This window comes from Cyclospora cayetanensis, unplaced genomic scaffold (genome assembly GCF_002999335.1).
Source record: "Cyclospora cayetanensis isolate NF1_C8 unplaced genomic scaffold, CcayRef3 CcayRef3_contig_17, whole genome shotgun sequence".
Lineage (NCBI taxonomy): Eukaryota > Apicomplexa > Conoidasida > Eucoccidiorida > Eimeriidae > Cyclospora > Cyclospora cayetanensis.
In genome coordinates this window covers 222,946-238,709 of record NW_020312114.1, presented here as the reverse complement: position 1 = coordinate 238,709, position 15,764 = coordinate 222,946, and the positions used below count along the sequence as shown (strand labels likewise).

The window sequence follows — 15,764 nt, the reverse complement described above, 5'->3', positions numbered from 1 at the left end:
GCTCCTGTTGCGCCCCAGATCCACGCGGACGCGCAAATACAGGATTTCTTTTCCTTCTTCCTGCGCCTTGATAAGTCTGTGGGTAATTTTGATTCACTCTCTACAGTGCACGCAGGCATAAGAATGTGCACCCACAACGAAAGTTCTTTACATATCACTCTTGCAGATCACGAACACCCGACCCGCTCATGCGACCTTGCGCCGCCTGCAGTCCACGAAGGGAATACAGCCCCCAAGACTGCCGAAGCACTGAGCGAGAGAGCTCCTCGCCGAGGTAGGTGTCGGACTTACGTAGAAGAACGTGAGGACTGCAGCTATCAGCGACGGAACGCCCGCACAAACCATCATCGGAGCCAAGCCCCAGGTTGTCAGCACGGCTTTCATACAGTAGATGCCAGCAACGGCCCCTACTTTTCCCATGGCTGCAGATATGCCCGAGTACGTCGAACGCACGGAAGGAGGAAACATGACAGACGGGAGAATGAAGGTTGTAATGCTTGCTCCCCAGTTGATGTAGAAGTTGACTACCGCCAGAAGCACCAATTGAGCCCATGAATGCCCTGCCAGCGCGTGTGACGTCGCAGCCAACAGAAATGCCGAGCCCGCCAGCCCGATGAACCCCCAGAACTGCAGCCATTTAACCCCCATTTGTCTCAGCACGAGGATTCCCATGTAGCAACCAGGGATACCAATGACGTTAAGGACAATGTTGTGCCAAATAACTTCGAAAACAGAACTGCCATCCCCCCAAATCATCTGGGTTATCTCGGGCTGAACAAGAAGAATTCCATAGGCCGTCACGTCATACAACAACCAGCACACCCCTGTGCCCAACAGCTGACGCCAATAAGATCCCCTGACAAACACGTGCAGCAATTTCGCCGCAAAGTCCCTCTCCACGAACTCCTTGGAGTCTTGCATGCGCCACGCTGGTAGCCACACGAGGAAAGCAGGGACCGCCCCGAAGCACAGCAAGACACGGAACGTGATCTCAACCGACTGGTCCGTTGCCCACCACAGCAACAGCGCCAAAATATAGGGAAACGAAATACCAGGAACGTTCATAGAATATGCCCATGACACCCGCAAGCACCGGTCGTCAACCTTTTCAGAGCACGAGCCCTCGGCTGCCGTTACTGCGCTAAGAGGATACACACCACCAGATCCTACACCAAGAATGAAGCGAAAGACCCCCAATACAACAGTCACCGACAGCGCTGTGCCCCAAGAGAAAACGGCAGAACTGAAGGCGCCGAATGCAACAAGGAAGAGCGTGAGCACCATTGCGAGCCGGCGGCCTATAAGGTCTCCCAAATAGCCCATAACGCACATGCCTACAATTGCACCGGCATAAGACAGCATCTTAATCGTGCCATTTCCGACAATGGACTCCAGAGTTTGCCTGTACATTGGGTCCTGATTCATGATGTAAAGAGCAATCGACGTGACCACGAAGTTGTAGTTGCTTGAAAACACCGCCAGACACGGCACCAACAGACTATGACCCTTCTCCTTGACATCACTTGTACTTGAAATGATGCTCATGCTTTGCGGTTGAACATCGGTGTTCTCGCGCACGACCTCCCCATCCCCGCTTGCATCCTGTGATAACTTGCCAGTCTCCGCCCAGGTGGCAGCATCAGCTGCCTGATTCTCTGGTGTCATCTTCATAACAAAATCAATGGTGTCAGGAAGTGCCTCGAATGATGCGGGGGGATCGGTCTCCGCCGGAGTGGTGCTCCTGGATGCTTCTGCTGCTCGGCAGCAGCCGTCTTGAGTCTTCTGGGCAATGTGCGCGCCAAACTCCTGGAGAGTTGCGATCTGCTTCTGGCTTGAGTCAGACCCCAAGAGGATGGGTGACGGACAAGACACGAACTGATGGGTTTGCGAAGCAGAAGACGACGGGGGGGAGAACAAGGGCTTTGTACCCTGTAGAGCGTTGCTAATGTCTGACTCCCTGTGGGGTTCCTCCTTGTCGATCGCACCTACACTCTCATAAGATGCATTGAAATGTTGAGGGGAGGCCGATAAGTGGGGCGACCAAGGCCCTGAGGGCGGAAGGGTCATTGGACATGCAGCGTGAATCAGGTGCTCTCCCCCGGTACGCTAGACACGCGACTGGTTAGGCGATGGAGCAAGCTGTCGAGCCACTGATTCATGAAAACACAGAGAGAAAGTGCAAAGACGAAGTTCCAAACACCCAATGAGGCAAGTCAAGACATGGACACGTTGTTTTATGGGGAATAGTGTTGAGGACCAACAGACGCACCCACACAACGAACGAACTGGACAAAGAGTGCTCCGGCCCCCACAAATTTAATCTCAACTTCGATTTCCTGAATTCTTTTCCCTACATTTGTTGCTTGAACTGCTGTCTTTGATCAGATGATAACAACGAAACTTCCCTGCGGCCAGCAACAGCCCCTCTCTCGCTCCCTCAAGTACTGAAGCAGTAGGGCCTGGAGTGATATTCTAATTTGACGAGAGGCACCTTTTATCATTTGCGTACACCATTCAGTGTTACACGGGGGGGGGCACAAGAAACGCGTTCAGTTTCGTTTTCCCGGCGTGCCGGTGTTCACCGTAGGGGCTGGCAGCAGCACAGTCTCGGAGGACACTGGGCTGAATGCGATTCTTCATTTAATTGCCACTAACTTCTCCTTTACACATTTTATTACATATCTTAATTTTCGGCGCTACTGGAGGAAGGTGTCATAACAACGCTCAGACACAGCAGCAGGAAGGGCAAGACAAAAGCGCGAGGAATTTTACCATTGCCACCAGAGTCGCAGTAGAGGCTCTATTTTCCTGCAAACCCTTTTACCACATTATATGCGTCCACAATATACTGCGGGAGTAAGTTGCCTAGCTTTTGAAGGGCTCGGTGTTGCTCATAAGAGGAACTAGCCAGGCTAGCTATAGTGGAAGCCTCTTTCTGGCGCTGTTGGCGACTTGCCCCAACGCATATACACCTAGGCTTCAACTTACCGTCTATCAAAGCCGTCGCTACAATTTGCAATTACAGGCCGCCCCGCCAAAAGTATGGTGACAAGCGCCACGAGGTGCCTATGGGTAGCGGCTACCCATACGCACCTCCTTAGAAACTAGTTATGCAAAATCAATAATCCCGAAAAAAAATGGATGGCTAATTTAGTCGCTTTTAGGTCATGATTATTGTAGAGTGCTTTCAGCTAGGCGCAACGCTGATGATGTGTGCGTATGCGCTAGATGCTGTGTGCGCGTGCGCTAGATGCTGTGTGCTAGGGTCCACCTAACTCCTAAATCAATATAAACAAAACAGAGAGTTACTGTTTGTTTCCCATACGCAATATGTATTCCCCATCCCTACGCAGCTCGGAGTTCCCTATATTAGGAAAGAGGGGGAGATATCTTGGCGGGCAAAGCTACACCTAAACTTTTTCTACTACACGAGTTATATCGAACAGAAAAGTAGTAAAGAGATACAGCTTGACCAGATGATTTTCCTTTTGTATACCTTATCTTTTGCAGACTACTTTTAGCTCAATACAAGAAAACGAACTGCAGCGTGTGTGTGTGTGTGTGTTTGCAGGGGCACAGAGGGAAAAGGTAAGTAAGCGAGAAGGCTAGTTTCAGCTAGTTGACAGTACTCATTGTGATTACAGGGTGTAGTTCCGCGCCCTCTAGGTGCCCCTGTCCCCTTTTGTTCAAAATTTCAGGGGGAGCATGGTGGGGAACATGGGAATCCCTCTAGAATATACTCAATGACTTTCAATTAGGCTTATGTTAAGTCTGGATCTTTGCATCTCTCCACAGAGATGTTTGCCAAAGCTCTTACAGCTAGGACGAGAGTGGCCGCACCTTGTAAGAACTCTTGGCATCTGCGGCATCCAGGGCACACGTGCACATCATTACGGTAGCATCTCTTCTCGTATCATGCGAAATCAGTACTCTGCACTACATATGGTATACGAATAGAGGCACCAATTAGCCAATCTATTTTTCTTTGTTAAATATGTTTGGTGTATTAGAAAGTGCTTGAGTAAACTTAGGCCTTATGACCTCTCCCCTCATGTCGAGATCTCTGTTGGGCAGAGGCAACGAGAAAAGAACTTCTGAATTCACTTAGTAACTTTTAATTAAGTTTGTAATTAGTCTGGAGTGAAGGGCTTACATGGACCGTTACATTGCACCTCATGATTCAACTTTACCCGTTCCCTGCTCCGCCGATGCCGGTGGAGGCAGTAGGATGGACCAAAAAATTTTGAGAACAGTTGTTCAAATTCTATTAAGCCACTTGGTAATTCGAAAGCTAGATTTCTTCGGCGAAAGTCTGATAGGAAATGCCTTGTGGGAGTGGAACTTGCCGTCCAATGCCTGTTGGGGCAATATATTGAAAAGTACGCTCCTAGAATAGGTCTCCGGAGGGTGGCAATCAATTCCAGACAAAGCAACGCAGAACGCTTTTTTAAGGATTACCAAGAGAGTCCCTGCCTTCTTCCAGCCGCGCTCCTCAGAAGTCCCGACATGCGAGGAGACGGATAGCTACGGTGGGCATACCTGCACCCTTTGAGCATTTTGATCACACAATAATGGTTACGCAAAGCATCTCACACTCACGCACACATGCACACACACACACACATGCGCACACGATAGTGCGTCTTCTTGTACCGAACTAACAGTACGATGCAGGAAAACCAACTAGTCAGTTTTTCACAAATTTACATTTGAATGTGAATAATGTAGCCGTAAGTGTAAGTGTAGCATAGCCTGCTACTTCTGCTCCTCTCTTGGCCTCCCGGTGCCAGTCTACAATACATGCACTCGTGTTCCAGATTTGCCAGTTGAGACTCTCATTGCCTATGGGACAGTAAAGTACTTCCCGCCCCTCTGCAGCTCCCCGCGGAAACAAGAATGCAAAAAAAAGCAAATAGAGAAGGCAAGCGTTTCATCCACAATTCAAAAGAAAGCGAAGAGAAGAGCGTTGTACCTACTAGCCAGAACCAGTGGCTCCGCGATGGCTTGCTGTCGTCGCAACGCTTAAACTTTCAAACCTCCCGCTACGATGAAACAAAAGACCTGTAAAATATATGGAGGAAATTTACTTACACATTAGTCCGGCACTCCCTCAGCCCCTCGTAGAGCAACCTCTACACGCAGGTACGCCCAGTTCGTACAACTTAGTCGGCCTAAAAACCACACAGCCATAAAGTATGTAGGTACAACATGCCTGAGGGTGCCTGCGCAAATATCGTAGTGTAGATAGCACTTTGAAATGACACCTATGAGTTTAAGCAATACCCATACATGGAAGTAACTATTTTAGGCAGGCCATATGGAGGAAAGAAAATTATCAAGGGTCGAGGGAACTACCGTCCATGGCAACTAGTGTTGTTAATCAAACAAGGAGCGATCTCTGCCGCACATGAGAAGCCCGCAATGGCCCCTCTGATAAACACTGACTCTCTCTCTCCACCCGATTTTATTAGCCTACCCACGATCCAGGAATTCTACGGTTCCTTTGAATCGTCAGCCTCCACTCATATCGCTTGCTTGCGCAGCAACTTTATATTAGTTGGCAGCCTTAAAACGCCCTTATGAAGCCAATATTGATATTTCTGTGGCGCCTTCAACTTTTATAATCGAGAGGATAAGTAACTATTTACTTGCAGGAGGATAGCAAGTTGTCCATGTTGCCTGCCACAAATCTCCGTCTAGGGCACCTCGTGAAGCCTTCCAATCAAGCAGTACCAGATCTTTGGGCTTGAAACACGCAGCTGCGCGCCTCTATCTGGTTTGTTCCTTGTTGCTTCGAGCATTGTGCATACATTCACATGCAGTAGTCGGCTATCCTCTGTGCGAAAAGGCCACGCCTTGAGTGCTGGAGTTTTTGCTGGTTCGGGTTGAGATTCCTCACCAGAAATACGGAATACGAGAAGTTCGTGTTTTAAAGCAGCTGACGTGGGCGCCAGAAATGCTATAGATGATGTCAAGCGTTCCAACTGCACACTGAGACGTTTTCAATGTAGATAGGTATCAAGCCCTCATTGATAGGCTTACAACAGCCCTGATCTAGCTATAATTTGCCGTTCTGCTGTGACTTTAGCCAATCCAGTCGGCAGAGAGAAATCGTTCTCATGGGCTTTGAGTTAAAGCATATGCATCGCCATCCATACTCTCTCGGCACCAACAGGGGGTTACGCTTCATAACGATACTCAATTCCTGCACTCTGCTGTTTTGCTACAACTCATTCCCATGGCGTGGGGCCTTTGACATCGCGAAGTAGCTTAAAGCTGACCCGGTAATGCTCAACACGCGAAGAACAGAAGGGGGCCAGCCAGCTGGTAGCTCGTAGTTATTTTACACATCCGCGGACTTTTTCGTAAAATTCACCCAACTGTGTATTTCGTTTGCCCAAAAGGTCCAATCGGCTTTCCTAATAGAAAAGCGGCTTGGGTGCCCCTACGACGGGATATATGCTCACATTCGTCCTCTTGTACAGCGCTGCTGGGCACCTACATGGAGACTCCACGTCACCTTTTTGAGACACCAACTGTACGTTGGTCACCATAAATTAAAGAAATGTGGCTCGGCACACCACACGTTGCATCCTTCCAAGGCTTCCCTGCACATTTCTGCAGTTCACAACTGTCCGAGGGTGTGAGACTTACATTAGTTCACATATGGAGTGCTGAAGATTTCTGGAACAAAGAAATCGCACACCCTGGTGCTAGAGCTTTTTTTTTGATTCGAAGTGGCAGTGGGCTGCCACAGCGTTGCTGATTGCTGCGTTCTGCAGCCCTTCAGCTAATCTGAGCCTCAGGGACTCTGCTAACGAGTGAACTGGCATGTTGCACTTTTGCGGATACTTCTCCGATAATAGATCCAGCCCCTACTCAGTATCAAGTAACGAAGGAGTTCTCGGAATTTATTGTGAACTTGAATACGCGCAGATTTGACCCTTGGTGGATCCCCAGCTGCGGGTCTATTCTCTGGAGCCTCCTTCACTGCACAGCAGCCTCCATGGTTAAACCTTTTCTCTTCTCGCTCATTTTTGCTCACCAAGCATCTTGCTTTCACTTAGAATAATCTTATCATTCAAGATGTCTACCTTTTTATGTGCGCTTGCAGTTCCGAATCATATGATCCATTCCCCACAGTAAAAACATGTGCGCTGCTGAGGACCTCTCTACGGCCGCGCAGGAGAGCCAGTTCCCCTGATTTTCCCCTCTTTGTTCACTTAAAACTGTAGGTTAGGGCGATTCGATACGGCGCCGACATCCATGTATCCTAAATTCTACAGCCAGCTCTTCTTTTCCAAATCTAGGACTCTGGAGTGGAGCTTATATGCTCCTGCAGCCTTGAGATGGCCATCGTTTGCTCGAGCCCCACCTGTCTTCTTTTTCTCTATTGCTTAATGACTGCCCACCCTGCGACCACTTGACGTGACGCTTACGGTAGGCATGATTAATACAACTGACAAATAGGCCAGTCGTCTACGCTGTGGCCTTTGCGAGCCAATGTTTCATATTTTCCCATCTGTCGACCCATTGACAAGTTCCCCTACTTAAGCTCTCACTTTTTCCAAAGCTTACTGTTGAGTCGATCTCAACATTAGCTGATGAATCAGGGTTTCTGTAAATGCTTGGAGCTTACTTATCCCTGCAGGCACACGAAGTTTTTTTCGTGAACACAGCGACTATCAAAATGCTTCCTTCTCCAGTAAATACGCCCGCGAGATGCACTCGTTTCTCTTTATCTAGAGCGCACAAAGCGGTGTACCTCTCCAGCTGGCCGATGATATATTTGAGCACTTGGCCATCCTTGCGGACTTTACACTTTTCTGGAAGGCATCTCATCGACATATCCATATGCACTTTCATCTAATAAGTCATGCCCTTTTACCTGCTGTAGTGCTACTGCGTTTACAATAGCTTGCAGGCCGGCCTCTGCCGTCTCAGCGAGCGTTGTGCCGCCACCCACTCCCTTCACCAAGAGGGGTTTATTCGCAGCCCGCTCTCAAAAAAATTGGATCTTAAAATAACCAACTAGCTAAATCGAGACGGGAAGACTGCTGCAGGAAGACCTCACACTCCACTGCATCTACAGGCAGTGGATAAGGGGTAGGAGGCGCAGCGAAACATGCAGTGGTATCATCTGATACGCTCAATCTAAGGCTGTTTTCTTAGGGAAAGACTTTAATCCGGACTCAACATCACCACAATAGAATATCATGAAACTCTATCCAGAAAACCTTTCATGGCTTTGCTGTTCGTGCCCTTCAAAGTCCCTGACAGCAGGGTTGGGGGACAGCTAGGGCGCTTGTTGCTGCAGCCTCTCAGCAGTACGAGGATTTACGGCTAGTAGATAGGACAGTACAAAAGCACTCAACGACCACCCCTCAGGGAAACAGTGGCTATTTTTAACTAACGCACATCCTTGGCATAGATCATGGTCGACTCAATCCCTGACGCCCAGTGTCTTTTCAAACGCTTAGTAAAGTTCAATAGGGATGGGCGAGTCAGTCATACTGATGGTCGCATCGTATATCTGGGCTGGCCATAGATGGGAAGTTTGTGCTGCGATCGCTGCACTCAACTGGCGCCCGTTTTAAGTACCTAATGAACGGGCGGCTGTTTAATCTTGAAATACTTAACTGGATGATTTTGTAGGGATTTCTTTGGACGCCTATGCTGTATGGACGTTGCAGCACCCTCGAAGTACTTCGAACAAACAAGCCAGTGTTGCACACAGCATCTAGCGCGAAGGTACAATTCGGGGAGACTCTATCTGAAGATGATAACACATAGTAAAAGCCAAACTAAATGGTCAATTTCTTCACCAACTCGTAGTTGAATATAAATTGGTGTACTAGCAAATGCCTCAGTTAGACAAAGCCCACTAAAAACCTCGAGTTTTGCTTGTTGCAGAACAGGGCAAGTAAAGAGCTCAATTTTAGGATATCGAAGGCCCTGCATCACTGTGCTAAGTTGCTGCTTGGGATTATATGCTGTTGTGTGGAGCATTTAGAGGATGCAGCTCCTTGCATTCCAACGAAACTCTGAGGGGTGAGAGCTGGGAGAAGAGATATCTACTGAGGAATAACACTGATAGCCACTCCTTCAGGCGTAGAAGGGTCTAAGGGCCTTTTTCGGAAGCTGCCATCGGCGTTCTGCAATGGTCGTTCCCTGTCGTTCATGGGCCAGTTGCGGCGCGTGCAGAACCTGCCGCTCAGTAAAGATGCATCGGGTCACACGTTTCCTGCCAGGACTTGTCAAGCTTGTAGAGCTGAGCTCTTTGAGTGCAGTGATCTATGCTTTTAGTGCGGATGCGCCGACTTTGGCATGGGTTTACTCAGGTTGCCTGCTGCCCTGAGAGCTCGTGGTTTGAAGCGCTTGCTGGTGATGTCCGCAGTTGCTTCATAGGAGTATTTTGTACATTGATATTGTATTTTGCGTCTTTTGCGGTGGTGCGCAGCAGCTCAGCCGGCATGGAGAGCCTAGCTGGCTGCGTACCTCTCCTTGCCAGTGCTGCCAGGAAGGAAGCACACTCGATGCAAGGGGTGAGGAGATCTTTCACGAGAGGCAAACTAGAATATTGCTTTACACGTTCAAGCAGTGTGTTTAACACTAGCAGGTCTGCTTGACAGGGATCCAGGGAAGTGTTCCACGCCCCCCTGGCCGCTTGTGGCCAATGCTGGCTCTCTTACTGCGTGGCTGCCTCTTTGGTGCGCAGCCAGTGGTGGTGGACGGTGGTAAGTTCCCAAACTCCTTGCCAGCTGCCTTGAGAAGGCCCCATAAAAGCACGCTAGCCTTTGTGATAGACGCTTTCTCTAGAGATCCGTTGCAGATCAAGCGTCCCTGTGGTGCACTCGTCCCTGCAAGGCCTTCCCTCCGCCTATCTGCTGTGTTCGTTGATCCGGTCAAGGATATGGGGAATGGTATAAGATTCTCTGCTTATTGCCACGCCTGCAATCAGGGGTCTAAGGTCTAGGAAGATGGTTTCGTTGCACATTGCAGCTGGCGGCGATTCCTGCTTGGCTACAACCCCTGTAGTGACCGCCCGCTGGTGTTGTTGAGAGGCACGACGCGGAGGGCAAGAGGACTTTTCCGCGCAAGTCTTCACGCATTTTCGCGGAAAAAGGATAAGTGTGAGGAAGGAGAGAAGTAGACAAAGGAAAACAAGAAGTGATGGTTTAGAGGATAAATGGGTCAGAGCCATTGTTGCCACCTTCCGTATTTCACAATCGTCGACGGAGAGCGCGTTCCTCGTTTGCCAGGCCCTCCCGCCGAGAGGCTTTCTACGCCGTTCTTCACATACCAAATGAGCTATTTTTCATATTTGCAGCCTAATTTGCTTTTCAGGCCTCGGCGGTGCCGCAAAAGAAACAGCAGCAACGCTGTTCGCCCTCCTCACACGGACACCGTTCCCCAGAGGGAGCGACCGCCGAGGGAGTCTCCGCCCAATCCAGCCGGCAGCTCTTTCTCCTTCTACAGTTCCTTATCCACCTCAAGATTGTCCTTCGTCGGTGTGTCGTATAGAGCAAGTAGGCGTACCTCCTGGTATCCCAGGCCGACTGAAGAGTATCTGCAGGGGCGGCACTACACGCACGCACTGGAACGCACAGCAGCAGTCCACGCTAGGCGTTCCCCGTGAATCCCTGGCCGTCGACTCTGAGGAAAATTTCAGGGCCTTCGTGATGGCCGACCCCTTAGAGGATCCCAGATCTGGCGGCTCACGAGAGAGGGGCAGGCACGCTTCCCGCCCATCGAGTCCGAGGCGGGATAAAGGAGGGTATCCACAGCCGCGTGCAGGGAACCCGTATGGACCTGCTAGCGTTTCCGACGCGTGACGGGCTCCGTCCGTGGCTCGGGTTGGAAGGCGGCTCATAGCGTTTCGATGAACACGACGCATCACTTCGGGTGGGTAGGGAGAGGGGGCCGCGCCGTTGCCCCTCTGTTCAACTTTTTGCAGTCCTTTCTTCCGGATACGCGGCATCCGGCGGCATCCCAGGCGACGCCGTATGGCGTCAATCGCTATGTTCTGCTGCTCGTCTACCTCTTCCTGGTGGTGTTGATGGGCAGCGACTATCTAGGATGGGGACCTCTGAGCTCCATGCTCTACAGATCCCGAGCGTTTTACTGGCTTTGCAGTGAAGACGAAATACTCTCCGCCACTTCTCAGAGCTCGCCGGGAAAACCCATCTGCATTCCGCAACGCCAAGCGATCCAAACCCTCTTCTCGGGGTCCTATGCCACATACTTCATTGCCAACGCACTCGCAGGGTTCCTCGTAGATTTTGCAGGTCCGAAGGTGACCGCTTTACTGGGCGCTACGCTGAGTGCGTGCGGGTGGCTAATGTTAGGCGCTTCCTGCGAAACCTTCAGGGTCCTCCTCCCCTCCTTCCTGATGATTGGAGGGGGAGCGGGCATGATTTACCTTCCGCTCCTATGCATTGTGAATCTCTTTCCCGGAAGCTTCGGCATTGTGCTGACGCTCATGGGAGCCTCGTTATCCCTCAGTCTCTCGGTGCCCTCGCTTCTGAACTCTATGCACAGGTCAGGCGTCAGTCTGTCCTTTGTGTGCTGGATGTATGCCGTCGTTGGACCACTTATGGGGATCCTAGTCATCAGCCTCTTCGTCCCCTTGGAAGGCTTCATAGACGTTGACTTGTTTGTCCTCGTGCGGACAGGGCAGCCCTCCCAACCCTCTTGCAGTCTTCCCGAGGCCCTTCAGCAGCAACAGCAGCGAGAGCCACAGCAGCTAGAGCAGCAGGATCCCCAGCAGCCAGAGCCACAGCAGCAGCAGCAGCTGGAGCAGCTAGAGCAACAGCAGCCACAGCAGTTCGAGCAGCAGCAGCAACAGAGGCCGAGAGTCTCGCTAAGGGGGAGTTGTCGGAGAGGCAATGTGTACTCGTGCGGCTACCAGAGCCTTCGCTCTGAATATCCTGCGGGCTGCAAGACTTCGGGGGACCAAAGATGCCCCGCGGTAGCGCTCAGCACGGTGACAGACGACGATTATTTTAAGCCCTTCAGGGTCGAAGCGTGGTCCTTCGTGTACTTTGCAGTTTGTGGGTACTTCACCCTGTGCAGCCTCTCTATGCTGTACTACCAGAAGGCAGCGCCTGTTATTCTCACGGAACCCGGACAAATGGCTCTGGAAATCGCGTCCCCCCTCTCCACGATCCCTTGCATCATTCTCGGGCGCGTGTAAGTTCTGTCAGAAAAAAAGGCCCCCCAAACTCTAATTTATGCGCACCCTAGGAGGCCTTGCCCGCCTATGGCCTGCACACGCCCTGTTTCATTGGCTAGAAGGGTAGACACCACACGCATATATATATATACACGCATACACGCACGTATACACACATAGACGCACACGCATATATATATATATATATATACATACACGCATATATATACACACACGCATGTATACACACATACACGCATGTATACACACATACACACGCATATACACACACACACGCATATAAATATATATACACGCATACATATACACACAGACGCACATACACATACACACACATAGGGGTTGGATTGGCTTAAAGGTCTAGCGCTCTGGTCACTCTGCAGTAGCACACACACCCAGTGTGTGTGCATCCAAACTCCCCCCACAAACAAAAGCCTCTATGAAGGCCGGGCATGTTCTGAGGGCTCAAAGTCGAGCGCACTTTGCGGCTTCTGTGGCTGTCCTTTCGCGCGCGCTTCAGGACTGACTACATCCCGATAGTGTACGTCATGATGTTTGTTAATTTCACAGGCGCAGTGAGTTTCTTGTTGGCTGCGTACCCGATTGGGGACGCAAGCATCATCTCGGTCTGTTTCTTCTCGGTGTATATTGCCATCTTCACCTCTCAAGTGTTTATTTACATCAAGTCTCTCTTCACGTCCATCCACTTTGGCAAGCTCGCAGGGATTGCTTGCATGCTCGGCGGCATCATCTCCGTGTCTATTGAAAGGGTCTACTGCCAACTGACGGAGAAACACTTCAAGGGCAACTACTCGCCTTCCCTGTGGGCTCACTTTGGAATTCTCGTCTGTGCCTACTTCTTGTTGATTCCCATGGCGAGGGCCGCCTCCAGAAGGCAGAAAGAAATGAGCTCTCAGAGGGAGCTGGTCACTCAGCCTACCACTAGAGCCATCCCAGATTACGCTTCCTAATACCTTTGTATCGTAACGCTCCTCCCCGTCCACTGGCGGGGAGGAAGTCTCCTTGCGGAACACCGACCAATACACACATCGTTCACAGGGTCTCTTTTTCCAGGGGGATCCCCCTCTCACCCTGCACTTTCTAGGCTAAAATGCTCGTTTTTTTTCACTCTTGGCGAATTTCGAATCGCGGCCACGGTCTTCGGAAGTGCATCTAAGCGTCTGCTCCACAGACAAGCGCTCTGCTCTCACACAGGACTCTTTTGTGTGGGCCTGGAGCAACGTCTCGCCCGCTTGCCGCAACCGACCGGACTGTACTCACTGCAGGCTGACGGCTATTACTTCCGCCCGTCTACTTGTGGAGGGCGGCTTCTCAACCTACCTGTTAATGCCTTTGCACGTTCTTACTATGCCTTGTAGGAACTTCTTCTCTGTTACGTACAATTTCTGCTGGTCTTCTTTAGGCGCATGCCGAAAATGCGCTACAGCACTTAGCACAGCCTTCCTGACCACCCTTCTTCCTAATGCATATTCCAGTTCTTTCATCCTCTCTTGTGTCGTTATACATTATGGGTCGCAGTGTCACTGTTCTTCAGCGCCATTTTCAGGAGGACCAACCTGCCACGGCTTGCATGATGGCATTTTCGAGTTTTCGCACTGTCCCTCGTTCTAGGGTTCCTAATTTAAGGTCAACAGGCCGAAGCCTCCCTCCTATTCGGTAGATTCGGGGCAGTTGCCATGAATGTGCAGCGGCTGTCACTTAGGGTGTTACTTCCAGCCTCTGTTCCTCCCTCAGCGTACCCGCTGCGCAGTCTTCGTGCTGCTCGCCTTCCCATAGCACGGTGAGTGCGTCTGTTCATTTCTTCCGGTTGTAACATTTGCCTCGGTCGGTGCCTTTTCCTTTGCACTGGGGTAGGTAACACACAGGCAGGAGCCCTCGGGGACGGGATCGAGCGATCCAGGTCGAAGGGAATTTCAGGGGTGCGTTTTGTCTCCCCGCTTTCACCCATTGTCTCTTTCCCCATTATTTCTTGTATGTAATTTAGAATCATTCCAGGGCTTCTTCGCTTTCAGGAGGAAACCCGTAGCCCGCATTTCCTGCACACAGGACCCCCGTGGTTCAATACTATGCCTAGGTTCTTGGACTTGAGGGGCTTACGCAAGCATGCTACGACCGAAAAGCGGGGGAGCGTGCTCAAATGTGAAGAGACACAAAACAAATGTGAAGGTGGTTGGGAGGGAGTGGCAGTCAGGGCCAACGGCAACGAGAAAGACTGGTAGTCGTGTGAAGCAAGTGTGGCAAACTGACAAGCATACATGCAGACAAAGGCAGGAGAGCAGGAGTAGACTAAAGAGGACGGAGAAAAAGGGGAAACTGGTCTTTACTGTGGGATCTGGCAAGAGAAATCTAGTGCGAGCAGCATAAGGTGTGTGGGTGCGCGGAGGCTGTGTGGCATGACCACCGTATCCAGAGCCAGAGAGTGAGCACTCTACAACGAATGTAGTATTTGGGTTGGAAGAGGTTTCTACTTGCTCGTCGAAGGCGAGCGGGGCCTAGTATTTAGAGTAGCCCAGGCCACTGTTTCTTGCAGTAGTACAGCCAATAAGGAGCTCTTCGGATCGGAACCGCCGGGGTCCTCGTTCTCTGTGTAAGGAAAGGGCTATGGGTTTCTGTCTCATAGGGAAAGAGTCTTGTGTGTTTAGTTTCCATTTTTTTCCCTCAATGTCGACAGCAAATGTCCCGCCCTGAGTTCCAACAGTGGAAGCAACAAACGAGGAGCATTTGACAGGTGCAACGGCCTCAAAGGTAAATAAGCAGTTCAGACCTTTGGATTTAGCGTTAGTGCTTCACAACATTTAGTAGTAGGTAGGGCAGGAAGGTAAATTGCTCCATTGAGCAGTACAGGCATACTTGTGGCCACTCTGACCGACACGCAAGAAGCGTAGCCAGCAAAGGGGCCAACAAAAGCGGTATGAGAGCACAGAGCAGAGAAAACCATGACCTACGAAAAAATACAAGGGTTTTGAGAAAAGGGGACAGAAGGAGACGAACAGGGTTAAAAGGGGGGAAAAGGACAGGTCAGAGTTGGTGGAATGGGAGAGAGAGAGGGGAAGGGAGGGTTAAGAGAAGCAACGAGAGGCAAAGAACGCGTAAGAGGCAGCACGACGAAAACCTAAAGGAGCTAAGCAAGCATAAAGGAATGAAGAAAGGGGAGAGAGCGCTCGTTTTCTCAGCCGTCCGGGTGCTCCTGTCACCGTGCTGGTTTAGCCCCACAGTCGGAGTTTGCACTGCCTCCTGTCTTTGCTCATCCTATCTCGTGTTATGACGAGCAATGTGGTCGAATCGGCGAGCTATTTGCTCATTTATTCCCTATTCTTATGAGACTTTGTGCCTTTAAGCGCCATACAGACACGGAATCAGTGTTTTGTCTCTCCTGTGTATCTCTCTCCCTCAAACTACCCTTGCGACCGCGGCCGACACAGGTAGCGCGAGCGTTCAAATCCAACACCTTCCATCTCAAACCATTAGCTCTACTGCATGTAAGTTAAAAGTGATATTTTATTGGGGCTTCCTTAGCAGGTATTTTTCTTTCCTTAGAATTCCATGT

The 15,764-nt window shown here is 50.5% G+C and overlaps 2 protein-coding genes across 2 annotated transcripts; one reads left to right on the top strand and one right to left on the bottom strand.

Moving 5' to 3' along the window:
* Window positions 1-186: 186 nt before the first annotated feature.
* On the bottom strand, window positions 187-2,067 carry LOC34618242 (probable inorganic phosphate transporter 1-6). Its single transcript, XM_026337207.1, has one exon. It carries the CDS (start codon window positions 2,065-2,067, stop codon window positions 187-189), a length of 1,881 nt encoding a protein of 626 aa, XP_026192992.1.
* An 8,815-nt stretch (window positions 2,068-10,882) lies between these two features.
* Window positions 10,883-13,167, top strand: LOC34618241. Its single transcript, XM_026337206.1, has 2 exons — window positions 10,883-12,192; window positions 12,717-13,167. Exons 1-2 carry the CDS (start codon window positions 10,883-10,885, stop codon window positions 13,165-13,167), a joined length of 1,761 nt encoding a protein of 586 aa, XP_026192991.1.
* Window positions 13,168-15,764: the final 2,597 nt, after the last annotated feature.

What these genes read in the sequence shown, in the direction of transcription:
- LOC34618242 (XM_026337207.1), bottom strand. Translation starts at nt 2,067, where the DNA reads ATGACCCTTCCGCCCTCAGGGCCTTGGTCGCCCCACTTATCGGCCTCC.
- LOC34618241 (XM_026337206.1), top strand. Translation starts at nt 10,883, where the DNA reads ATGAACACGACGCATCACTTCGGGTGGGTAGGGAGAGGGGGCCGCGCC. An exon ending in TGCATCATTCTCGGGCGCGT is followed by an intron (nt 12,193 to 12,716) that starts GTAAGTTCTGTC and finishes CGCGCGCTTCAG; the next exon opens with GACTGACTACATCCCGATAG.